Raw genomic sequence first — 27,571 nt, forward strand, 5'->3', positions numbered from 1 at the left:
AACTATCTGTCTGTTGTGCCCGGTGCCAATCTCTGCCGGCACAGAGTGGTCACAGGTTGCTCCAGCCAGCAATTCAGTGATTTCCACTGATGTCACGTTGACAGAATAGTATCTTCTCTTGCACTCTTTAGAGCTGTCTGGAAGAAGAAGAGCTGCTCTGTTGACATTGAGCAGCAGAATTGCCAACAGGAGTGGTTGGTGACTGATCTGAGTTGGCACCAGGTAGAGCAGCCATGTAGTGGCCTCTATTAGCAACTACCTGCCTGTTAGTTTTTAGGCCCAGAATTAAAAAAAAAAAAAAAAAGTCCAGTACAACTCCTTGAACAATACATTTATAATGCATTTATACTATGCTTTCTAATATGCTTTGTTCAATATCTTTGAGGTCAATAAATGAGAACATGCCGGTTCAAATTCAGAGACTGAAAACCCATGTTAAGCTTTCTAGCGTGAGAACTCTGAGACCCAGATCTCGATTTCCCTGAAACATTAGTATGACCTGGATGGAATTGTATGCTAACCTTCACCCGGGATTAAAAGGAACTTGTCACCATGAAAATGCTGCAGGCCCCATGTTATAGATCAGGAGGAGCTGAGAAGATTGATCTATACAGCAGTTTTGTCAGAAGATTCAGTATAACCTGTTTTTTCAGCATTTAATCCTCTGCCCTTTCTTGTCCAGTGTGTGATCCCATCAGGGAGTGACAGCTGTCTCTGTATAAGTGCACACACAGGTGGCTGCCAATCACTGATAGGACCGAGCACATGGTACATGTACACATGGTTTATGAATTTTGTGAAAGAGAAAAAATACTCTTTAATTTTGTGTTTGACTTTTTTTTGCCATTTTAGAACAAAAAGCTGCATGTTCTGCTAAAATACTACAAAATGTGTCAAAAATCACTCCACAGGGGACTGGAGTACAAGGTCTCAAACATATAGCAACTTTTTAAACTTTTGGCCGCAAACAATTGGAAAACAAAAACAAGGGCAATTCTGGCAGATAAGGAAAAAGCAAAATAAAAACACATATAAAATAGACTTAAAAAAAGCAGAAATTAAAAGAAGAATTTTGTGAAAATGAAAGTAGCCTTAAAACATGAAAAACTAGGCAAAAAAGACTCAGATGCAATAATTAATTGGGCCCCTGCTGTGTGTTTCATTGCATACGGTAATTTTAGAACAAAGAAATAAATATATTTACAGCCCCGTACCATAGCATCGCATATCAGATTTCCCAAATTGCATTCTCGCCATCGACACTCCACAGATGAACCATTTAGAAACACTAAGGTTCTTCCAATTTCCTGTGCAGAAAAGTTATTTAATTGCTCCTTCCATTTGTTAACTTCCAGTAAAAGTGCTGGATCTGGAAAAGAGATATACACAGATGTCTCACAGGCATTGTCAATTATGATGGCATTTCCCCTGGATCACGTTGCACTTATTCAAGCTATACAACTTTGCCTGCAATATTCACCATCAACAGATCATATATCGTTTCATCTCATCTAAGCTAAATTCTACAAGTTAAAATCTCCTCACTTGAGATGACCGAGTCAGGAAAAATTTAAATGTCGCTTATTATACTTTGAGGTGTCACCAGACGCCATGAACGTAATATTTAAAAAAATAAGAAAAATCACCTTAATGCTGATCTCTCTTGCCCCTCCGCTTTTTCACCGACATTTGGCCCGTCCTCACCCCATCTTCTGATTCCCCACCACTTGCATTTGAATCTCCTGCCCTCTTTCACTCTGCTGGACCTCCAGGTGAGGGTACTGCACAGCCACGCTAGAGGTCAATGGCATCATGATGTCAAGATGTGTGTCTTGACCTTTAAGCACATACGCATCACCTTCTCAATTGCCATTACATCTGGAAGTCCGGTACAGGGAGAGAGGCCTAAAGATTCCATCACAAGTGCTAGGAGATCAGAACATGCATCAATGACTGGACAGGTGTAGGTGAGTAGCAGAGAGGCCGAATATTTTTTTATCATTGTGATGGCTCATCATTTTTCAATAATATGGTGGCCAAGCAGCCGCCATTTTGCTAAGTCAACGTGAAAATGAAATCCCTCCAAAATTAGCATTTTTGTCGAATTTCTATTTTCGCCAAATTCGAGTTGAATTCAATTCCACTTGAATTTATTCACTCATTCACTCATTTCTACTCCACACCTGTTATTCTAAAACCTATTAAAATTGACCAGACTTCTATTTCCTGTTCAAGTTAATATTTATTCAGTTGAGTTACTTGTGCATGCTGTAGTATCTATGTAATATTTACATTGCCTTTTTCATGGGATTAAGGAACAAAGAAAATAAAACAATAAAACACCCAACATAAAAAAATGTAACATCTGCCAAACAGACAAAATGATATATGACTTATTCAACATCCCTGGGGAGCTTTATTAGGTTCAGTACATTTCAGTCAGTCAGACTGATCGGAAGACAGGACAAAGTAAGATCCATCAGTACTGGTTGTGGTGTATCACAGGTTCAACAAAAGGGATCAGAGTTTTCTACAATTCTGGCAGTCACTGTGGGAATCAATCCCAGTCACAATCCCATTGGTGACATCCATATACATCATTTTGAGGGAAAGGGTTAATCAAGGTTTTTTTGAAGTTAAATTTCATCATCAATAAAATTAATGACTTTTCACAAGATGATACAAGTAAGGCCGATGTCACACTTGCAACTGCAATGCTAGAAACTTGAGCGAGTCTCTTGCCTCCATACCAGGCACTGCCGGCGGCAGTTCAGACGGGAGCGTTCAGCTGCATAGAAATACATGCAGCCACACACTCCGGTCCCGAGTGCCGGCAGCAATTCCGGGTATTGAGGCGAGTTTCTCGCATTGCAGCTGCAAGTGTGACACCGGCCTTATACTTACATGGCATTCCATAAAGAGGTTTTTTTAAATAAATAACTTTGAATTGATTATCCTCTTCATCCAGAATGTTCAATGGCAAATGCCAATCAGTGAGGTTATTTGATCACACAATACACTTTTTTTTGCATTGTCTATTAAATTCATATTCTACTGTAACCCAAACACCATGACCCTATATGAACTATTTTTAATTTTAGTTGTGTGATGTTCAACTGTTCTCCTGTAATCATTCTGTGAAACTCAAATAAAAATGTTATTTTATTCAAAGCTCTCCTATTGAAGCTATAATGAAAAACACTCTATTATTGTTTGTTTGGCAAACATATCAGAGTCTGGCAGATTCTAGGAGAATGTTTCTTGCCTGATTAACAGTTATTGTAACATTTGGAGAAAGAGGAATTATGAGGGGTTTTTTTACGGTTTGTGTTGGGTTTCAAAGCTACAGTGAAGATTAATTGTAGTATAATATCATACATCGAAGAGATTTGTATACTTCTCACTTTGCAACAAAATTAATATGACAAAGCCCCTCATGTACTAGGTACATCCTTGAAAAATGGTTTATTAAACTTGACTGGCCTGACCAGAGACGAGACCTCAACTCCATCAACAACCTTTGGCATGAATTGGAATACCGAGTGGAAGCCAAACCTCTTCAGCCGGTGCCAGTGCCCGGCCTCATTAACATTGCTGAATGGATGTGATTCTCCTAAGACATATCCAAACTGTGTTGGAAAGCCTTTCCTGGACTATAGACTTTTACAGCAGAAAAGACCAACTCAATATTACAGGCAATGTTTTTCAGTGAAATGTTCTGCAACTGAGTGGATGTAAACCCACACACTTTTGGCCATGCGGTTTCTCCCTTGAAGTATCTTTATGTATATTTCTCTAGTTTTTAGTTGTTGCCAACTTTGCATTCACCAAAGGTGCTTTATAATAGAATGTCACTACTATAGAAAATGTATACTTATTTATGAATGTATTTATTTTTTGTTAAAGACATAGTTTATATGATACCAAACAAATTTCATGACATTTCTAGGCGTGCATGAATAATGCAAATGCACTATTGACCCAGTTTCAAAAGTACAAAGATGAAGTTCTCAACATATGGGCATAGCTACCTTAGCTGAGTTAAAAAAGAACAGATATTTTGCTAACCTTCGGGAATGCTGCTGTTCAGTAGAATTGGATTTCCAGAAGAATGTAAAACATTTCCTTGTGCATCAAAAGTAACATTTAAGTAGCCAAGATATTTTCCAAAGGCATATGCTTGAACAACTGGCACAGTTCGACCATCGTCAGAATTTACCATAAAGGGATATTTCTCGACAGGTACATCATTGGAAGGTGGCGTGCCTGTAATCATAAACATTCACCAATATAAAATAAGAATCTGTTATAAAGACAGCATTTAAAGGTGTGTTCTCAAGTTGTTAAATTGCTTTAATTAGCTGAGCAGCATAAACATAGGCAAGTTTACAATTGACTTGCTTTTTCTATCTGCTGTCATTCTTGTGCATTATATCCATGGAGCTTGGCTACTAGTGCCTTCCCAGACCTTGACCAATAGCTCACAGTAGTTACATTCCAGCAGAGGGGTTAACACCTAACATTCCAGACAACTCGCTCCAGCCCATCGATTTCTATACAGCAGTTATCTTCTTACCTCTCTCACCTTCAATTTCAGCTCCTGACAAGCTGCTGTTATAAATCTTGCAAAATCCCCAACCACATCAGTTTCTATTAGAACACTTTTCTTAATCAGTCCCTCTATCGTGAGCATGTGCTTGATCAAATTTCCTTGTGTTCCATATGGGTGCCATGTCTACTATAGCATGAATTACAGATACTGTCCTGTATGGGTGCTTTATGTATCCTAAAGTATTTCATACTTCCGAACCAAGCTTCTTGAAAAACAATACTTGTACAGTACACAGTAGAATTCACAACAATTTGTATACATAATTGCAATTTTCTATCTTTGTTGATTTCTATGGGAGAAAATTGGCACTCATTCAGCATTTGGCATGAATTTCTCCTATATTGGGACATAGGGAGTACAGACAAACACTTCTGTACAAATAATAAACAGCATCCAATGAAGATACAGAGACATTGTTAGGATAACATTACTATTGTGTATAATGATGGAGGTGTGCGAAAGAAGAAAGCTACAAAGTGGGTAAAAGAACAAAGAGGAAGAACAAGGTTCCATCTCAATGAACTGTGAACGGTTTTTATTCCCATGGATACAAAGTGGAGGATAAAACAAGGCTTCTTCAAATGACAGGCACCACCAACACGTTTTTGAGTGACCTCGCACCATTAATCGCTGTCTCTGGGCTCAAAACAATCAAGGGATATGTCATATGCTGAGCTGTATTCATTTTAATGCATGGAAAAAAAGCTATACTTGTAACATACTGTGCTTTCTTATAAAAAGCAATAATCACAAAACACAAAATACAAAAGGAAAAAGAAAATGCCAGATAAAAAAGCACCATGTATAGTGCATCTCAAAGTTTCATTTTGTCTTTCGGCAAACATCTAGCTGTAGCATGTTTTTTTTTATAAGAATAATGATTTATTTATTTTAATTAGTGTGTGAATCCATCCTAAATGCAATAAGGTAAAAGGGATCTGTCAGTAGGATCAACCCATCTACACCATCTATATAGGCATGTAGGTCATAGGAAGCTGAATAAATTGATACTTTGATATCTGTGATCCAATGGTTTTTTTCCAGAGAAATCTGCTTTTTTGTATGTAAATGATTCTACAGATAGATTTTCTTTAAAGGGAATCTGTCACCCCAAAATTCGCCTATAAGCTAAGGCCACCGGCATCAGGGGCCCCCGATATAACCTCTAAGATAAGATAAACAGGTTATATTATACTCACCAGGGGCGGTCCCGGTGCGGTCCGGTCCAATGGGCGTCGCGGTCCGGGTCCGGCGTCTCCCATTTTCATACGATGACGTCCCCTGGGTGAGTATAATATAACCTGTTTTTCTTATCTTGCAGGTTACATCGGGGGCTTATCTACAGCACTATAAGCCCCTGATCGCGGTTGCCTTAGCTTATAGGTGAATATTGGGGTGACAGATTCCCTTTAATGTAAGAAATATAATAGTAGTGGAAGATTAGCCCTTTCCATGGTTCCAAGAGCCATTGATGTTACTGAGTTTACTACTAACCTGTATAAAGAAATGTATGTGAGTGTGCTCCTACTACTACATCCACTCCTCTCACTTTCTGAGCAATGAGCTTATCAGTTTCGAAGCCGGAATGTCCCAGTGCTATGACCTTATTTACACCAAGGGTTAGCACTTTTGAAACTTCAATTTGTAACACATCAATTTCATCTTCAAAAATCAGATTTGGACCTGCAAAACAAAATTTAGGAATAAATCAGTAACGCAGACACAACGCAACTGCCTTGATGTTTTCTTTTCTTTAAAGGTCATACCAGGACTGGCATGTTTGATTGCAGGGCCACCTCCATGGTCATCCCAATAATTATGCCTGCAATATTCTTACGTACAGGACTATTTCCACCATGACAGTTTGACAACAGAATATGCATTAAATACGTCTTAGGTCTGGTTTCTTGAAGTGATACTAGGCCCTGTTAAAAATATCTGGTGACGAGCATTTGTCAATTTCTTGCTGCCACACAAGGATGACGGGCAAGTGACCTCTGAGGACAGTGACTTGTGGCAGCGTTAGAATTCGGCGAGATCATTGGGGATTAATAAGGTGATTGATACTTATCATATTTTACAACTCTCTCATATTCTCTAATTTTAGCCAATGTTTAAAGAGTAACTAAACCATTGTAATGTCTTTTGATATTTATTTGGCTTAATAATTGCAAGCGGACCGGTCGAAGTTGTGTCCTGAGACTTGCACCAATCGCTCACCCCCTACCCTTCCAGGTACGCAGCAGTTCAGGAGACAGGAGCACACAGCTCCTACTATAGTGAAGAGTACGGGTTCAATAGAGAATATAGGCTTCATAGCGTCCTATAATTGTCTGTGATTTCTATTGAATCCCTAAGCTGCTCAATGCGCACGCACAGTAGAAGCTGTGTGCTCCTGTCTCCTCAGCTGTGCATCTCTTGGAAGAAAGGATTTGGGGGAGTGGTTGTGGGGTTTTGAGGACCTGGACCCCACCAGTCTGCTTGTAATGATATAAAAACCTTTAAAGGTTTAGTCACATTTTAAAGGGTTATTCCTTTATAAGTCTCTCACTACCAAGATGGAAATAGAACTAACCTAGATTCAATCGACTTAAGATGGAACTACGCAGAAAAAGCCATGATTGGCTGAGCCCCACTGTTTCCCGCAATTCCCACACGAATGAATAGAAGTTGCTGAGACAGCATGGGTCGACTTCTTTATAGAACAATTTTGTAAAATCTCTGTAAAACAGTCAGCCATATTGCTTCATGTGAACTTACTTTAGTAGTTCAGGCAAATTGGATTGGATGTTTTGAAAACTCATGCACAGCATTTTATGGGGAGTTTTGATATCTATCAGAATTGTGCTTTTAGCTGTGGGATAGTAGTAAAAGAAAAGAAAACTGAAACATAAAAAAGTCGAATCCATACCCAAAGCGTATTAAAAAGTGGGAAAACACATAAAAAAAGATTGCAATTGGATTTTTTTGTGTGGACTTGTGCAAATAAAATGCAACTGGCATGCAGTTGCAACAATTTTAACACTTACCTGTATATGGGCCTCTTGTTTCCTAAATAGTAGCACGGCGGACCGCAAAGACTAAGAACCGATAAGCAAAAAAAGGGATCCTCCAAACGCAAAATAGTGTTTAAACAGTATTGATTTTTTAGACACTAAAAAAGGACATACGGTAATTAAAAAAAGGAGATGGCAACACATACAAACAGAAAATTAAAAATACACTGTGCAGAGGTTATATTAAGAATCATTCCATTAATATTCAAGGATTAATATGCAATAAACAAAGTGCTAAGTGCTTAATACATACACATGGTGCTGGAAGATGCTGGAGTCTGTCTTAGGTGTGTGGTGCAAACCAGACGGCTTGGATATTAGAAATAGGCCGGGTTCACACTTGCGAGTGTGATGGGAGAATCTCGCACGAGTCTCTTGCATCAATACCCAGCACTGTCGCCGGCACTCGGCACCGGAGTGTGTGGCTACATGTATTTCTATGCAGTATGTATCCCGAGTGCCGGCGGCAGTGTCGGGTATTGAGGCGAGAGACTCGTGCGAATTTCTCGCATCACACTCGCAAGTGTGACCCTGGCCTATTTCTAATATCCAAGCCGTCTGGTTTGCACCACACACCTAGGACAGACTCCAGCATCTGATCTATCTATTATGGTAAGCGGCATCACGCTTTCTCCCACACCTGAAATACGCTGCCTCGGGGTAACTCTCGATTCTGCCCTTCAAACCACATGTCCAAACTGTTGCCACCTTGTGTCGCCTCCAACTCAAAAATATTGCCAGAATCTGTCCCTTCTTCAGCCCACAATCTACCAAAACTCTTGTGCATGCCCTCATCCTCTCCCACCTCGATTACTGCAACACCCTCCTCTGTGGCCTCCCCGCTAACTCCCTTGCACCACTCCAGTCTGTCCTCAACTCTGATGCTTGGCTAATCCACCTCTCTCCTCGCTACTCCCCTGCATCACCTCTCTGCAAATCCCTCCACTGGCTCCCAATTCCCCAACAAATCCAGTTTCAAACTACTAACACTGATTTACAAAGCCATCCACAACCTGTCCCTTCCCTATATCTCTGAACTAATCTCCCACTATCTTCCCTCACGTAATCTTCGATCCTCCCAAGACCTCCTACTCTCCTCCACACAACCGCCTCCAAGATTTCTTCCAATATCCCCTAGCCTCTGGAATTCCACGCCTCAACACATCCGATTATCCACCACCCTCGGATCCTTCAGATGGAACCTGAAAACCCATCTCTTCAGGAAAGCCTACAGCCTGCAATAACCATTCTGCCCCCTCACCAACCACCCGAGCTGCCGCCTCACCACCCACCCGAGCTGCCGCCTCACCACCACCAGAGCTGCCGCCTCACCACCACCAGTGCTGCAGCACACCGACCTCCTGTCTCTTCCCCATTATCCCGATGAATATAAGTCCGCAAGGACAGGATCCTCTCCCCTCTGTACTGTCTGTCATTGTAAATTTGTTTAATGTTAACGATATCTATTACCCTGCATTTAACCCCTTTTCACATGTACAGCACCATGGAATTAATGGTGCTATATAAATAAATACGGTAATAATAATAATGATAATCTTCCAGCACCATGTGTATGTATTAAGCACTCAGCACTTTGTTTATTGCATATTAATCCTTGCATGTTAATGGAGTGCTTCTTAATATAACCTCTGCACAGTTTATTTTTCATTTTCTGTTTGTATGTGTTGCCATTTCCTTTATTTAATTATGTCCTTTTTTAAAATAATTGTTAAATAAAAAAATCGATACTTTTTAGACACTATTGTGCATTTGGAGGATCCTTTTGTTTTCCTTATCAGTTCTCTGTCTCTATACTTGTTTTTGTTTGTCTCCTTTTCCAGCCTGTTTTCACCTTTCTGGCCAAATTTTCCAATTTTGATTAGTGTCAATTTATGCGGTAATAACTCTGGAACGGTTCAACACATCCAAATGGTACTGAAAATGGTTTTTCATGACACATTGTACTTTATGTTAGTTGTAAATTTAGTTTTTTTGGCAAAAATTTTAAAAATGTTGCAATTTTCGAACTTATTTTTTATGCTTTTAAACCAGATACGGTAGTTATATTGCAGAAAATAGTAAATAAATAACATTTAGCATATGTCTACTTTACTTCAGCAACATTTTTTAAACATAATTTGTTTTTGTTAGGAAATTAGAAAGATTAAAAGTTGATCAGCAATTTGTTTTTCCAGCTTTATTTACAAAACCAATTTTTTTAGAGACCATTTCACATTTGATGTGGCGTTGAGAGCCTAAGTGGCAGAAAATACCCAAAAGTCACACCATTTTAAAAACTTCACCTCTCAAGTGCTCGGAAACACATTCAATAAGTTTATTACCCCTTCAAGTGTTTCATGGGAATTTAAGCAATTTGGAAGACAAAAATAAATTGCAACTTTTCCCATAAAAAAAGATGCTTGAGCCTCCCATTTAGTATTTTCACAAGAATAACAGGAAAAAGTGGGCCATATAATTTGCTGTGCAATTGCTCTTGAGTTCGTTATTGCCCCATACAGTTAGGTCCATATATATTTGGACAGAGGCAACATTTTTCTAATTTTGGTTATAGACATTACCACAATGAATTATAAACAAAACCATTCAGATGCAGCTGAAGTTCAGACTTTCAGCTTTCATTTGAGGGTATCCACATTAAAATTGGATGAAGGGTTTAGGAGTTTCAGCTCCTTAACATGTGCAACCCTGTTTTTAAAGGGACCAATAGTAATTGGACAGATTAAATAATTTTAAATAAAATGTTCATTTTTAGTACTTGGTTGAAAACCCTTTGTTGGCAATGACTGCCTGAAGTCTTGAACTCATGGACATCACCAGACGCTGTGTTTCCTCCTTTTTGATGCTCTGCCAGGCCTTCACTGTGGTGGTTTTCAGTTGCTGTTTGTTTGTGGGCCTTTCTGTCTGAAGTTCAGTCTTTAACAAGTGAAATGCATGCTCAATTGGGTTGAGATCAGGTGACTGACTTGGCCATTCTAGAATATTCCACTTCTTTGCTTTAATAAACTCCTGGTTGCTTTGGCTTTATGTTTTGGGTCATTGTCCATCTGTAATATGAAACGACGGCCAATCAGTTTGGCTGCATTTGGCTGGATCTGAGCACACAGTATGTCTCTGAATACCTCAGAATTCATTCGGCTGCTTCTGTCCTGTGTCACATCACCAATAAACACTAGTGACCCAGTGCCACTGGCAGCCATGCATGCCCAAGCCATCACACTGCCTCCGCCGTCTTTTACAGATGATGTGGTATGCTTTGGATCATGAGCTGTACCATGCCTTCGCCATACTTTCCTCTTTCCATCATTCTGGTAGAGGTCGATCTTGGTTTCATCTGTCCAAAGAATGTTCTTCCAGAACTGTGCAGTGTTTTTTAGATGTTTTTTAAGCATAGTCTAGTCTAGCCTTTTTATTTTTGATGCTTATGAGTGGATTGCACCGTGCAGTGAACCCTCTGTATTTACGTTCATGCAGTCTTCTCTTTATGGTAGATTTGGATATTGATACGCCGACCTCCTGGAGAGTGTTGTTCACTTGGTTGGCTGTTGTGAAGGGGTTTCTCTTCACCATGGAGATTATTCTGCGATCATCCACCACTGTTGTCTGCCGTGGGCGCCCAGGTCTTTTTGCATTGATGAGTTCACCAGTGCTTTCTTTCTTTCTCAGGATGTACCAAACTGTAGATTTTGCCACTCCTAATATTGTAGCAATTTCTCGGATGAGTTTTTTCTGTTTTCGTAGCTTAAGGATGGCTTGTTTAACCTGCATGGAAAGCTCCTTTGACCACATGTTTACTTCACAGCAAAACCTTCCAAATGCAAGCACCACACCTCAAATCAACTCCAGGCCTTTTATCTGCTTAATTGAGAATGACATAAAGGGATTGCCCACACCTGTCCATGAAATAGCCTTGGAGTCAATTGTCCAATTACTTTTGGTCCCTTTAAAAACAGGGTGGCACATGTTAAGGAGCTGAAACTCCTAAACCCTTCTTCCAATTTTAATGTGGATACCCTCAAATGAAAGCTGAAAGTCTGAACTTCAACTGCATCTGAATTGTTTTGTTTAAAATTCATTGTGGTAATGTCTATAACCAAAATTAGAAAAATGTTATCTCTGTTCAAATATATATGGACCTAACTGTATGTGATGGAAAACTACTGTTTGGGCACACGGTAGGGCTTGGGAGAGAAGGAACGCTTTTGGGACATAAAATTGATTGAAAGAGATAGCAGACGCCATGTTGCATTTTCATAGCCCCTGATGTGCTTTAACAGTGGAACCCCCTCCACAAGTTATACCATTTTTGAAACTACTCCCTCAAGAAAATTATTTAGAGGTGCGGTAAGCAACTTCAACCTACAGATGCTTCACAGAATTTTATAACATTGAGCTGTGAAAAGTAAACAATACATTTTTGCAAAAATAAAAAAGGTTGGTTTTGATCCACATTTTTCATTTTCACAGTGATAACAGGAGAAAGTGGACCATACAATTTGTTGTGCAATTTCTCTGAGAAAACGGATACTCCAGATGTAATTAAAAACTACTGTTTTGGTGCACAGAAGGGCTTTGAAGGGTAGGAGCAAGTGATGTTGATGTGCAAACATGCTCGGATAACGTTATCCTAGTATATTGGGTGTGCTCGGATAATATTTTTGAGTCCCTATGGCTGCATATTTTGTGGCGAAAGACAACCACAACACATGCAGGGATTGCTTGTCTATCAGCAGGACAGCTTAACACCAGTGACATATGTGATCACACTTTAAAAACTACACCTGTGGCCGATGCGTGCTTTTGTTCACGTTTAAAAAGACATGCACTTCTGTACTACAGGCAAGACAGAATCCACAGTGTCTTCATCTGCCTCATTATAGTGAATCTTCTGCCAAGGGTTCCATCTGAATCATGTATTTCATAGATTTACATGAAAATAAGCGTTCAGCATAGAGCGCAGGATAAAAGTGCGCCAAGCCTCATTGATATCTTTGGGAGGCAGAATGAACAAATCAATAGTTGGTCAAGAATTGGTTTTATTTATGTATTACACTATTACTCGTTATAAGTGATTAGATGACTTAATTCTTAATTCGTCAGTGCATTTTGCTGTAGTTAAATTTGTTTTTCCAAAGACCACTATATGAACTGCGCAAGCACAGTATTTAAGATAGGAGGGAGCCCATAAGGATGAGTATAAGAACAGGGTACCAAAAAGGATCCACCCAAAGTGCTGCCCTGGAGCACGAGAATCTCATTAACAGAAAACTGAAAATACAGATTAAACAACAATCTCAAGATGGATTTAATCAACCGAGGTATCATTTTAATCAGTGTAATGTCGCCAACCTGACAGTGTCTGTAGGTTACTGTGCACAATCCTGATACAGGTTCACTTTAAAGAATTTTGCATTTTTATCTTTCATGATATTCTAGTCCCAAACACCATTGTGGATGTGGTTTGAGCAGTGTGAGGTTTTAACAAAGTCACACATTTTAAAACAATTTCTCTTGAATTCAATGTATAGTGTTTTGGATAACCTATGGTGGTGGCCTACTTGCAGCTCTAGCAGAATGATAAAGCAACCGTCGCAGATAGATTTGAAAAGAGAAATGTCTTTTCTTTTGAAATAGCTACTGGTATAGAATGGCAGATACTCCATGTAGTAGCATATAGTGTCTCTGAACATCATCCTATTTATAGAGATATTCTTTCCTAGAATTAATCCTTCTTTCAGAGAATACGTCCATAATGGAGCATGCCATGGTATGATGGAAAATGACACACCTGATGAATTCTGGCAGAAAAGCGGAAATACACCAGGGATACGAAAAGGCCCCACTGACTGTCATGAGTTCTGTATAATTTAGTGGAAGAGTTCAATTTTTCCAGAATCTTGTAAAGTACATGCCTAATATTAGATTCAGATATTCACCATAAGTTACAGACTGACATTTTTATGGCAGACAAAGTGCCCATAGTCCTAGTCTAAACACATTGAATCAAGGGAACATATTTAAAAATTAGTTTTATACAACATTTGTGCTAAAATGAAGTTTCAACCTATAGTCAGAGACACACAATTTGGAAAGCCAGCCATGGACTATAATCATTAGTCCCCAGAGACTTCTCTCAATCCCGGTTTCAAACATGACAGGTCTACCCCTTTGTATGTTTAGGAAGAAACCTGTCAATCTTGGGGAATGTAGTGTAGAGAAGCCGTTGAGATTGGCCTTGGACTAGTCATCTGGAACGTGTAGCCCCAGTGCTGGCTTTTCAAAGTATGATATCTATGAAAATGCTACAGCATTTCAGAGTAAAACATACACTGCTGATCCATGCTGTCGGTGGGTTAGAAAGCATGAACCTCCTTTCAGGTTCCCTTTAATAAATAATGATACAGTATATCTGTATAAAAATCACTTCTTTGCAAGCGTTCATTTTAATGCACATTAGGCACATAAGGTGTTGTAGGAATGAGCGCATTCACCTGGATCAGATAATACTGGGGTTTCTTTCGTGGTATATCCAACTATTGCAATTTTTTCACCACCAACATCCAAAATCTTATATGGCTGAATATATCCACTGATATTAGAGGCAATGTTTGAGTCCGCTTTAATGTTGGCACTTAAAACCGGAAATTTTACGTTCATAAGGAATGGGCTTACGAGACCAGCTACTTTGTTGTCAAATTCATGATTTCCCAGTGACTAAACAGAGAGAAGAAGATTAATATTGTTGTAAAATGAAAAACATGAAAATGCATTATACAATGTAGCACAGTATTAACAATTATATGGCTAAAGTTTCAAGAACAATATACGGTTGTGATGTTATTGTATTAGTATTTTAGGCAGATGTGAAAAAAATGCTGCAAAGTAAGAATTCTTAAAAAAATAGAAAAGATATATATCTTGGTACCGTGCTAGCCAGTAGATACTAAAAAAATAGAAGTGTTAATGGTTTAATTTTATTAATTACCCAAATATAAAGTGAAGGAATAAAAGAAAAATTTAAATCAAATCAATATTTGGTGAGACCGGCCTTTGCTTTCATAACATCATAAAAGTATCAGTACTTCTAGGTACACCTGCACTCCGTTTTTGAAGAAAGTCGGCATGGAGGTTGTTCCAAGCATCTCATAGAACTAACCACAGTTTTTCTGTGAATGTAGGCTTCAGCAAATCCTTCTGAATCTTCATGTCATCCCAGACTAACTTGATGATGTTGAGATCAGGGTTCTATGGGATCCATTTAATCAGTTCTAGGATTCATTGTTCTTCATTACCCTGAAGATAGTTCTTGATTGCTGTATGTTTTGGGCTCAATATCCTGTTGCAGAATACATTTGGAGGAAATCAGATGCCTAACTGATGGTATTAAATGATGGATAAGGACTATCCTCAGTGTAAAGAAGGACAGTAAGTCTCGAAAGTGATGATGTGGTCCACATAGAGCCCTAATCACCAATTCAGACTGGGATTACATCAACAGACAGAAGGATTTGTGCAAGCCTACATCCACAGAAGATCTGTGGTTAGATGTTTGGAACAATCTCATTGTCAAGTTCATTCAAAACTGTACAAATATATCTAAAATTATTCATTAATGCTGTTTTGGAAGCAAAAAAGTGGTTAGACCAAATGTATATTTGATTTACATGTAGGCCACTTCATTGGCTCTTGTATTTTTTGACAATTTATTTTAACCATTAAAGAATAGATATTAACTCTATGGGATTATTTCTACATTGTTGGACTCTTTCTAAGTTTAGCATTATCATTTAGGATTGTCTTTTGTTCATTCACTTAGTTTTTTCACTTTATTATTATCAATCATTTTTAAAAGCATTCATAATTTGTAGCATTTTTTATTTCACATCTGCATGAAACTTTTGCACAGTAGTGTAATTAAATGTGTTATACTATTTTTATTTATAATATATGATATATATCATGAATGTATTATATTATTTAAAAAACTCAAATAAGTGAATATAATTACATTTATTGCTGCATATTACTTTTGCACATATATACTGTATATACAGTACAGTGCAAAAGTTTTAGGCAGGTGTAGAAAAAATGCTGCAAATTAAGAACAGTTAATGATAAAATAATGTATACGTTGAAGTGTTAGTTTATTTTTATGTATTAACAAAATGTAAAGTGAATGAACAAAATAAAAATCTAAATCAAATCAATATTTTCAAAATAACATCAAAGGCATAAATTCTTGTAAAGAACATTTGAACATAGTTTTTGAAGGAACTCGGTAGGGAGGTTGTTCCAAACATCTTGGAGAACTATCTGTAGGTTTTCTGTAGTTGTAGGCTTGTGTACATCCTTCTGTCTCTTCATATAATACCAGACAGACTCGATTATGTTGAAATGAGGGCTCTGTGGGGCAACATAATCATTTCCAGGCCTCCTTGTTCTTTTTTTTTGAGCCAATCAAATGTTTCCTTAATGGTAATGCATGATGGCTAAGTATCTGCCTTCATTACTCATAGTTAAAGACCCTAAGAAAAGAACAACTTCAAGGTCGCAGACACAATAGTTGACTAAGGAAACTCAGTGCAGCAGATGAAATACACATTATGCTTAACGAGGTTGTCCAGGACTTTTTACATTGATGGCCAATCCATAGGATAGGTCATCAATACGTGATTAGTGGATCTACACCACCCCGACGATCAGCTGTTCACTGTGTCGACAGCTGTTTGAATTGATCAATTACGGAGCTGCACAGCACAGCTCCGTCACTGGAATAGTGGCCATTGCTGGATACTGCACATTAGCCCCCTATTGATTTTAATAGGGGGCGGATGTGCAGTGCCTGGATGAAGCACCATACAGTCAATGGAGCTGTGCAGCTCTGTAACCGAGCAGTTCTGGACTGCTGGTGATACTGGGAACAGCTGAATGACAGAGGTGGTGGGTGTCATACCACCAGTGATCAGACATTAATGACTTAGCTTAAGGATAGGCCATGAATGTTAAAGTCCCAAACAACCCCTTTAATTCTCTAAAAAAAGTCAGAGGATGTCCAGCAGTGCCATAAGCTCAGGACTTGGTTAAGAAAATGAAAAGGGAAAAAATGGGAATAAGGCACTGTTGAAGTAGGGCATCAGTCCAGAGTATAGTTCAACACTTCAACAAAATTAGATTACAAGGCTTCGCGTTTCAAAGTTGCATCGACGTATTCCTGTAAATCATGTACAGCAATAGACAATTGCAAGCCTAGATACACATAAGATCTGTGTTTAGTTCTCCAGTATGTTTGGAACAAACTCCCTTTAAGAGGAATCTGTCAGCAGAGAGGAGATGGCGTTGAGCAGGAAATAGAGCTGGAGTGACAGAGCCCTCAGATCTGCAATAGGTCTCCAGCTTCATTTGCATAACAATTTAAATGCTTTTTTCAAAGTAACAGAGAAATGGTTTTGTGTGTTATCAGTGTTTTTCACATATTTTTCACATATAGATAAATAAATGATAAAGCTTCTCCTATACATGTAATGTTAAACACGCACAGCAGATGGATGGCACATGGACGCCATCTGTGTGCTGTACTGGTTTTTCACAGACCAATAGATTTATATCAACACTTTTCAACTGTGCTGCTGGAAAAAATAAACTTTCCTTCATGAATTTTGCATGGACAGAAAGGCAGACATGTGAACAACCCCATAGACTATAGTGGGTACATGTTGTATCCGGAAAAACATGGATAGGGCATGTATGTGCTACATGCATTTTCTGAATGAACCATTACTTCATATAAACATACACAAAACCAGCAATTACTTGATGGACATCTTTCATGTCAACCTGAAAATTATTTTTGGCTGCTAAAAATTGAAAGTGGTAAAGTGAATGATTGCAAGAACTATTGCTGTATGAACCTCACTTCTGTACTTTGCTAGGTGCAAAAGATCCTTACTGGGAGCATTAGTAAGAAATCTATTTTTGCAGTTTCATTCTCATGGCCATATGTCATGCACTCCGCATGGTACTTACAGACTAGCCCAGTGCGAGTGCCCAGAACGACAGATTTCGGGGTCATTTTAGATTCCCAGAGATGTGGGACGGAGGTGGCGAAGAGATGTGCTTCAAGTGGACAGGACCTGAAGCACGTGACCACCGGGTGAGTGACTGGGGGTGGAGACCACTGCTGAGCTCCGAAGAGCTAGGCTCCGGCGGGGAAAGAAGGAGAGCTGTCAGAGAGGTGGAGGCCACAACCAGAAGACAACACCGTTACCAGAGGGGACAGTCAGGGACGTAATTAGGGCCAGGTCGGGGTCAGAATCAGAGATACCAGAGTGGTACCAGAGGGGAGAGACAGAGCGGGTAGTCAAAAAGCCAGGCAAGAGTCAATATACCAAAAGAGCAAGCACAAGAGCAGGCACGAAGCACAGGCACACGAGGGTCAATACTCGGTTTCCACCCGAGCATGCTCAGTGAAACATGAGTAACGAGTATACTCGCTCATCACTAGTTCTCTGTAAAGGATCCTAAAATGCTTGTTCAGCTCGTGAATATTTTGCTTGTGGGACTATTGGCTGCCAGCCTTGTCTGACACCATTTATCTTATGATAGAAAAAAAAAGGATCAAACGGGTTTTAAGCAAAGTTGTACATAAACATCATGATAAAAAGAACATAGTTTACATTTGTGAAACAGCACTAATCTAGCAAACAAAAATCGCTCACAGCTCCACAGAGTTATGTAGAACCTGCGCCAGGACAACGAATCTATCCCAACTTACTACCAGCCAGATGTTAGCTGCACACACATGCAGTTGAGTCACTATTTCTGCCGACATAGGCGAGTGTATAAATCTGACGTGCTATCTGTTTTTTGATTGGACGGCACACTGCCCCATGTTATTCAATAAGTTTGTTCAGATGAACAATTTTTCTATTGGCCCGACTGTCCATGAGATTAAAAAAAATCACAGCACGCGCTATTCCTCCGAGTCTCAGATGAGATCCATTGAAGTCTATGGGAGCATAAAAAAAATCTGATCTCAAAAGGAATATCCGAGTGGCGTCCAATTTTATGGATACATCTCTATTATAAACTTAGGAAACTGTAAATGATCATGTATATGTTTTAATGAAGAAGTATGAAAACTTATTGCACACGGACATCACAAGGATGTCACACAGATGTAAGAAAACAGACACACAATTGGCACATGGATGAAAATGGGAAAAAAATTGTCCAAGTTTCCGGGATGAAATTTTTACCATTTCTAATACGCTCGTCTGCAGGGACCCTCAGGCCTCATTAAGATGTCTGAACTCGTTTTCACCGATAGAACACGCATCCATTGTAGTCTTTGGGGCTATTCATGTTCTTTGCAGACTGTGTGTCAGGAAAAAAATCCTGGAGACATGTCGTTTTTTTGTCGCCGTTATGGAGTAAAATTGTGTAAGTCTATGGCTGTGTGCCCACCATGACTGTTTAGTGAGTTTTTGATGCTGCTTCTTCTCGCTGCATCAAACTCACAGTTTCTTACAGTTCCAGCAGAGTGGATGGGATTTCTAGAAATCTCATGCTCACGGTGCTTCTTTTTTACTCCACCGTAAACTAACCTGCCGTGCATGTTTCAGATGTGCGACATGTCAATTTTTCTTGCAGGTATGCTGATTTTTATGTGTGAATTTTCCCTATAGATTTGCAGTAGATGTGGAAAATCCACAGACAGAAAATGCACATACTTTTTTAGCGAGTTTCAGCAGCGAAAACGCGTCAAAAACACAAGTAATCCACACAAGAAGTTTAATCAAAGTCAAATCAAAAACAGAGCAGCTTTATTATGACACACCAACAAAAGACAAAAACCTCAGCATCAAAAACGTGATAAAAACGCATGTGAAAAAAAGCAAGTAACATAATTTATGTAATAGGTACAGAATTGCTTCAGAAAATCTGCAACATCAAAAACTCACCAAAAGCTCATTGCGGGAAGGTAGCCAAAAGGTCCGTGAAAATCACTTACAGTGCAAAGTTGGCATCAGTGTGCAGTCCGTGTGCTGTCAGTGACTAGCATTACAAGTATAGGAGAAGCTTTGTAATTGATTTGTTTATCAATAATCACTGATGAAAAACTGATGGTCAAAACTGACACTGACCAAATACTGATGGCACTCAGATGGAAAACACCGATACACTCATATTTTTGCATTTGTGAAAATAAACGGACATCTGTAAGTTGTCAATCAGTGGTGGTGGCAGGATGGACTACATGGCAGCAGGTTTACCAGATGTCTAGTGATAATCTTTTGATAAAAACAATGATTCTATAAAAACTACAGCCAATGACATCGAGTTTTGAAAAAAAAAAAATTAAATATCAAACTGCTCATTTACAATAATTATATGAATGGTCGTCGGTTTCTTAACCTTGAATGGGTGACAAATTTATTAGTACAATTCTTACTTCAAAAGAATACTTAGCTTTTCTTTAGGGTTCATTTAGAAATCAGTCAATTTTCTCATATGCTAAAAACTGTGTGAGTTTCATCAGAGCTTCATCAGAGTTTGGTCTGGGTCCATGCTTTTGCCATCAGAGTTTCATCAGTTTTTTTCAGGTGAAAAAATAAACTGATGTAGGTTTCTCAGCTTCTAATATCAGTTTGTGATAAACGGACTGCATATGGTTGGCATCCGACTGCTCTCCGACTTTAACACAGACCCATAGACTTCCAAGTACCTATTAGAGTATATTAGGTTACAAATTCGGTGAAAAGCACAGAACTTGTAAGGGTATGTGCACACATTGCAGATTTTGCTGCGGATCCGCGGTGGTTTTGACACTGCGGATTCGCAGATGTTTTCCATGAGTTTACAGTACCATGTAAACCTATGGAAAACAAAATCCGCAGTGCACATGCTGCGGAAAAATACGTGCGGAAACGCTGCGTTGTTTATTCCGCAGCATGTCAATTCTTTGTGCGGATTCCGCTGCGGTTTACACCTGCTCCATAATAGGAATCCACAGGTGTAAAACCGTAGGTGGAATCCTCACAAAAACCGCGGTAAATCTGCTTTTCTAGAGGCCTTTCAGAAAGGTTTTTGATAAGCTGGGCCTTGTTTCCTCCGCAGCATCCTCCCTCCTCAGACTGCACAAGGGAAATCTTACTGTGGGCAAATACGCTGTCTATTTTTGTGCCCAGTCGTCTGAGCTTACTTCAAATAATGAGTTGCTGGTAACCTGTCTGGGAGAATTAAGTATGAACTGGCCAGTTGAGATGTTCTTGTCTGTTTACATGACCTGGTATCCTAGGCTACCTGGATCGACCTCGGGTTTCAGGAGCGCTCCAGGGAGATAATCTGAGAGGAAAATTATGCGCTTAGTTCCTACCTTCCACAGGCCGATCATGCCGCAGACCTCAGCTTTGACACCCCCTTTCGAATCTATGCAAGTTGGCCATGTGAAGCTGGCTAAGCATCGTCAGGAGGTCCATCGTTCCGAGGGGAGGTGATTTTGATGCTGTAGTCCTGAACATTTAATTTGCTCCTGTTCTAAGAAGCCGGGAAACTCCAAAGCCTACTGTCTGTAGAAGATGCTACCCTGGGTGAGAACTATTCCTCTCCTCCGCTGACTATCAGTGTCCGTTTCCTGTTGCAACATTCATATCTGGACTCTGGTTCCGCAGGAAATTTCATACAATAGGCCATGCTGGACCAGCATCAGATCCCCCTCCAATGTCTTCACAGTCCTTTAGTGGTAACATGCGTGGATGGGAGACCTCTATCCAAAGCTTTTCTTTTTTGTTTCCAAGCCAGTAGAACTTCAGGTAGGAATTTTGCACTAGGAGGAGATCTCCTTTTATGTGGTACCAGGTTTGTCCCATCCTCTGCTCCTGAGACTGCCTTTTTTTGAGCGCACAAGCCTGTCTTAGATAGGGGATCTGGAGAGGTACTTTGCTGGGGTCAGTCCTATCATGAGAAATGTCTTGTCCCTAGCCATCTTGTTTGACTTCTGCTAACTCCATTAAGTTTACGTGGCACTGTATCTACTCTTTGTCACAGGCAGAGATCCAAGCCATGTCTGAAAATATCAAGGAGAGTGTAGCTAGGGGATTTATCTGGAAATCATCCTCTTCTGCTGGAGCAGGATTCTTCTTTGTTAAGAAGAAGGATGGCTCACTCCGTCCGTTTATTGACAATAAGGACATCAACCAGATAATGAGCAAGAATAAGTATTCTCTTCCCCTCATCTCTGAGTTTTTTTTGTTGTCTCAGAGGTTCCAGCATGTTTACTAAGCTTGATCTGCTGGAGGCATACATATAACCTAATCCGAATATGTTAGGGGGACAAATGGAAGACTGCTTTTAACACACAGGATGACCATTATGAGTATTGTATAATGCCATTTGGGCTCTGCAATGCCCCAGCCATCTTCCAAGAACTGGTGAAAGATATTTTCCTGAATCTACTCTACTCGTGTGTGGTGGTCTACTTAGACGACATATTGGTGTTCTCTCCCGATCTATCCAAAAACAGGACGGATTTTCGCCAGGTTCTGCAGAGGTTGAGGAAGAAACATCTGTACGCCAAGTTCGAAAAGGAGCTCTAGCGAAGAATCAGATGTTCACCTAGGCATGTCTCTCCAGGCTCTCCTTGGTTCAGGGCACAGTGGTTCCACTACAATGTGAGTTACGATAAGTGGCTTGGGAATAAATGAGAATTTTACAAAAAAATTGTTGCTGCTGATTGTTACTTTGTAGCCTGGTTGAGTACTTCCTTTAGTATTTAAACTAGGGATGAGGAGAGAGGACAAGGCAGAAAAAAGTAATCAAATCAGCTAAAGTAGAAAATGAATGGTAGGTAGCCAAGGACAACAAGTCAAATTCAAAGAAATCCTTTAAATATATAAATACAAAGAAAATAAGGTCTGCACATGTGGGTTCCCTAAATAATGGTAATGGGAGGTTGCTTATTGAGGATTAAAAGAAGACAAAACTATTATATACTGTAGGTTCTTCAGTTCTGTATTTATGAACAAAGAAAGATTGATGGATGTAGTTGATCCCATCTCTTATGTCATCTATACTAAGTTTACCAAATTGAATGTATCAAGGTAAATGGGCTGCGCTGTGGGAGTGATGGAGCCTTGGCAATGAAAATAAGGATTTTTATTAGTAATGCATCTTGGTATAGACTGGCACAAATTTCAAGGTTAAAAAAGTCGACATTTGCTTTTTTATCTTGAAAATGTGCCAGTCCAGTGCTGAAACGTGTTGGTAACTAATAAAAAACACTATTTTGATTGCCAAGGCTTTTTAATTCCTGCAGCGCAGCCCATTCATTGTGATTCATCCAATTTGGCAAATTTACTGCTGGAACAGTTCATTTCCTCCAGCCACGAGTCAGAAAAAGCAGATTTCTATGCTTTTACAGATGTTGTGCCTACGCACAACATCCCCAGGTAACACTGTTTACACCCCCTCCTGACCTTAGGATATTACCATATTCTGTGTGCTTCTGTCCCTATCCAGATCATCTAAAATCTATACTCAATTGACTGAATATTGCGACGGTCCAAACAAAACTAAATAACATTAGCGTGAACTAGACTCTGGGCCCAGTTGGCCTTCACCCAAGAGTTCTTACAAAACTCAGCTCAGTTTTTGCTTGGTTCCTGTACATAATTTTAAGAGACTCTTTAGGGGCTGGTACTGTGCTGAGCGACTTGAGCAAAGTGGTGCTCATTTTCAAAAAGGTCTCCAGATCTTTTCCAGTAATTATACATCGTAAGCTTAAAATCCATTGGTAAAAATATTTGACAGGCTTTTAAGGAATTACATAACATGAAATAATATTATAAATATTATAACATGGTTTTGCAAAAGACCGAAGTTGGGAAATTAACTTGACAGGAATTTATGAAGAAGTGAATAAAATCTTGGGCAGAAGAATAACTGTGAATATAGTATTTTTGGAATTTACAAAAGCATTCGAAACTCTCCCACATAGGCACCAAATTAAAGTGATTTAACGTCTGTAGACATAGAAAGTATAGCTGGCCATACACAATGGAAAGCTGTTGGCCGAATGATGCTTCATCTAATTGTTTGTCTGCCATCCATCTCAGTCGAATCTCCCATACACAGGAGAGCTTGTTCAGCCAAATGCTCCTGTATTCTCTCTGAGAAAGCCACCATCTGACACATCGGTTGGTGGCTTGTCTCCCCGAGAACATGCAACGGCAGTTCTCAATCAGAGATGCGGGATTGACAACTCTTCCAGCCATAAGTCGGCCAGCACTCCCATACACTTTATCCAGTCATTCAGTATTAGTCTAATGTGTAGGAGGTCCTATGGTTACAAATAGATTGAAAACTTGCTCAGAAACCACACCAGAAAGTTTTGGTAAATGACTGCTACTCTGAATGGTCTCCGGTTGTAAGTGGTGTACCTCAAGATTAATTGCTGTGCCCGCTATTGTTCAAACTATTTGTCAATAATATAAACGCAAGATTTATATTGTTTTTTTCTAGTTTTGTAGTTGACTATGTTAAGGATATGTACAGTAATTGATTGAAGATACCGAAAATGACTGCATACATACAAAATGGATGCTTATATGAACACTATGAATCAAAGAGACTGATTATGTGTCTACGTGATAGAAATCATACCTGTCAGTAGTTTTAGAACAATTATGTAGACTTTGATATGATAGCGTGTCCACCTTATATTAATAAAGAATGAAGTAATGCTTAAGAGGAAAAAGGAATCATAAAAGCTAATTAATATTGATTAAACCATTCCCGAGGGAGGAGAAGCTTTCTGCTGGAAAAAACAGAGACACCAAAATTCTCTGGCAATATGGAAATGTTTTACCTGCATAGCTCTATGGAATTTAGCTTTGCCACAAATAATGGCTGCCTAGAGAAATATTTTAAAAAAATGGGATCATTGGAATTCTATATTTCCTAGACATCAGTTTAAGGCCAGCGTCACACTCAGCGTATAAAAATACGGTCCGTAATTTACGGCCGTAATACACAGAAAAGTCCCCAAAATAGTGGTCCGTATCTCATCCGTAGGCAGGGTGTGTCAGCGTATTTTGCGCATGGCATCCTCCGTATGTAATCCGTATGGCATCCGTACTGCGAGATTTTCTCTATATATATACCTATTCTATGTGTCCACATTTATTCTACCTATTCTATTTTAAGCTGTCAGTGTGATTTTACTGTACACCGCACTGAATTGCCGGCTTTTCTCTCTAACAACGCTGCGTATTTCTCGCAAGTCACACTGCTGGTCCGTGTGTATTCCGTATTTTTCTGGCTCCCATAGACTTTCATTGGCGTATTTTTTGCTCAATACGGTGACAAACGCAGCAAGCTGCGATTTTCTACGGCCGTAGAAGACCGTATAATATGGATCAGTAAAATACGGCTGATAGGAGCAGGGGCATAGAGAAGCATTGTACCGTATGCAATCCGTATTTTCAGCACCTCTCTTACGTCCGTAAAACACGGTAGTGTGACGCCGGCCTAATTCTGTCTTCTACAAGACTATTAACCCTGATAAGCATTTATGTTAAGGTACCTTCACACATAACGATATCGTTAACGATATTGTTGCTTTTTGTGACGTAGCAACGATATCGTTAAGGAAATCGTTCTGTGTGACAGCGACCAACGATCAGGCCCCTGCTGGGAGATCGTTGGTCGCTGAGGAAAGTCCAGAACTTTATTTCGTCGCTGGACTCCCTGCAGACATCGCTGGATCGGCGTGTGTGACACCGATCCAGCGATGTCTTCACTGGTAACCAGGGTAAACATCGGGTTACTAAGCGCAGGGCCGCGCTTAGTAACCCGATGTTTACCCTGGTTACCAGCGTAAAAGTAAAAAAAACAAACACTACATACTTACCTACCGCTGTCTGTCCCCGGCGCTGTGCTTCTCTGCACTCCTCCTGTACTGGCTGTGAGCGTCGGTCAGCCGGAAAGCAGAGCGATGACGTCACCGCTCTACTTTCCGGCCGCTGTGCTCACAGCCAGAGCAGGAGGAGTGCAGAGAAGCAGAGCGCCGGGGACAGACAGCGGTAGGTAATTATGTAGTGTTTGTTTTTTTTACTTTTACGCTGGTAACCAGGGTAAACATCGGGTTACTAAGCGCGGCCCTGCGCTTAGTAACCCGATGTTTACCCTGGTTACCCGGGGACCTCGGGATCGTTGGTCGCTGGAGAGCTGTCTGTGTGACAGCTCTCCAGTGACCAAACAGTGACGCTGCAGCGATCGACATCGTTGTCGGTATCGCTGCAGCGTCGCTGAGTGTGAAGGTACCTTTAGTGTTACCTATTTACCGTGTTGTTATAGAAGAGCGTGGGTCCGATTAGAACATCTCTCCCCTTTTCATTCCCTTTCTTTATAAAAAATTCAATAAACACAGTTGAAATAGAAAAAAAAGTCAGTTAAATATTATATTTTATTTCACTTTTTTGTTTCAGTATATCAATAAAATGATTATGTTAAAAAAACTAGTAGCATCCCTCAAGTTAAAATTTAACAATACAATTATGAAAAAATTCTAATATTACTAATACAGATGAAAAAATAACAAAGATTCGAGTCGAGGTGGGGACGGGACTTCAGACCTAAGGTCTTGACTCTTGAACCATGAATCCTTTTGGATTTTTAACCCCTTCATGACCCAGCCTATTTTGACCTTAAAGACCTTGCCGTTTTTTGCTATTCTGACCAGTGTCCCTTTATGAGGTAATAACTCAGGAACGCTTCAACGGATCCTAGCGGTTCTGAGATTGTTTTTTCGTGACATATTGGGCTTCATGTTAGTGGTAAATTTAGGTCAATAAATTCTGCGTTTATTTGTGATAAAAACGGAAATTTGGCGAAAATTTTGAAAATTTCGCAATTTTCACATTTTGAATTTTTATTCTGTTAAACCAGAGAGATATGTGACACAAAATAGTTAATAAATAACATTTCCCACATGTTTACTTTACATCAGCACAATTTTGGAAACAAAATTTTTTTTTGTTAGGAAGTTATAAGGGTTAAAATTTGACCAGCGATTTGTCATTTTTACAACGAAATTTACAAAACCATTTTTTTTAGGGACCACCTCACATTTGAAGTCAGTTTGAGGGGTCTATATGGCTGAAAATACCCAAAAGTGACACCATTCTAAAAACTGCACCCCTCAAGGTACTCAAAACCACATTCAAGAAGTTTATTAACCCTTCAGGTGCTTCACAGCAGCAGAAGCAACATGGAAGGAAAAAATGAACATTTAACTTTTTAGTCACAAAAATTATCTTTTAGCAACAATTTTTTTATTTTCCCAATGGTAAAAGGAGAAACTGAACCACGAAAGTTGTTGTCCAATTTGTCCTGAGTACGCTGATACCTCATATGTGGGGGTAAACCACTGTTTGGGCGCACGGCAGGGCTCGGAAGGGAAGGAGCGCCATTTGACTTTTTGAATGAAAAATTATTTCCATCGTTAGCGGACACCATGTCGCGTTTGGAGAGCTCCTGTGTGCCTAAACATTGGCGCTCCCCCACAAGTGACCCCATTTTGGAAACTAGACCCCCCAAGGAACTTATTTAGATGCCTAGTGAGCACTTTAAACCCTCAGGTGCTTCACAAATTGATCTGTAAAAATGAAAAAGTACTTTTTTTTCACAAAAAAATTCTTTTCGCCTCAATTTTTTCATTTTCACATGGGCAGTAGGGTAAAATGGATCATAAAATTTGTTGGGCAATTTCTCCCGAGTACGTCGATACCGCATATGTGGGGGTAAACCACTGTTTGGGCACTCGGCAGGGCTCGGAAGGGAAGGCGCGCCATTTGACTTTTTGAATGGAAAATTAGCTCCAATTGTT

General features: G+C 39.6%; 1 protein-coding gene across 1 annotated transcript in view; it reads right to left on the reverse strand.

Moving 5' to 3' along the window:
* The window catches only part of NT5E (5'-nucleotidase ecto), a 127,414-nt gene that overhangs the window by 59,109 nt on the left and 40,734 nt on the right, over positions 1 to 27,571 (reverse strand). The window contains exons 2-5 of the mRNA XM_069726419.1: positions 14,178 to 14,400; positions 6,107 to 6,295; positions 4,069 to 4,266; positions 1,215 to 1,369 (exon numbers count right to left, since the gene is read on the reverse strand). Of these exons, the coding sequence (XP_069582520.1) occupies positions 1,215 to 1,369; positions 4,069 to 4,266; positions 6,107 to 6,295; positions 14,178 to 14,400 (765 nt within the window). The remainder of the gene's footprint in view (positions 1 to 1,214; positions 1,370 to 4,068; positions 4,267 to 6,106; positions 6,296 to 14,177; positions 14,401 to 27,571) is intronic.

This window comes from Ranitomeya imitator, chromosome 5 (assembly GCF_032444005.1).
Source record: "Ranitomeya imitator isolate aRanImi1 chromosome 5, aRanImi1.pri, whole genome shotgun sequence".
Taxonomy (NCBI): domain Eukaryota; kingdom Metazoa; phylum Chordata; class Amphibia; order Anura; family Dendrobatidae; genus Ranitomeya; species Ranitomeya imitator.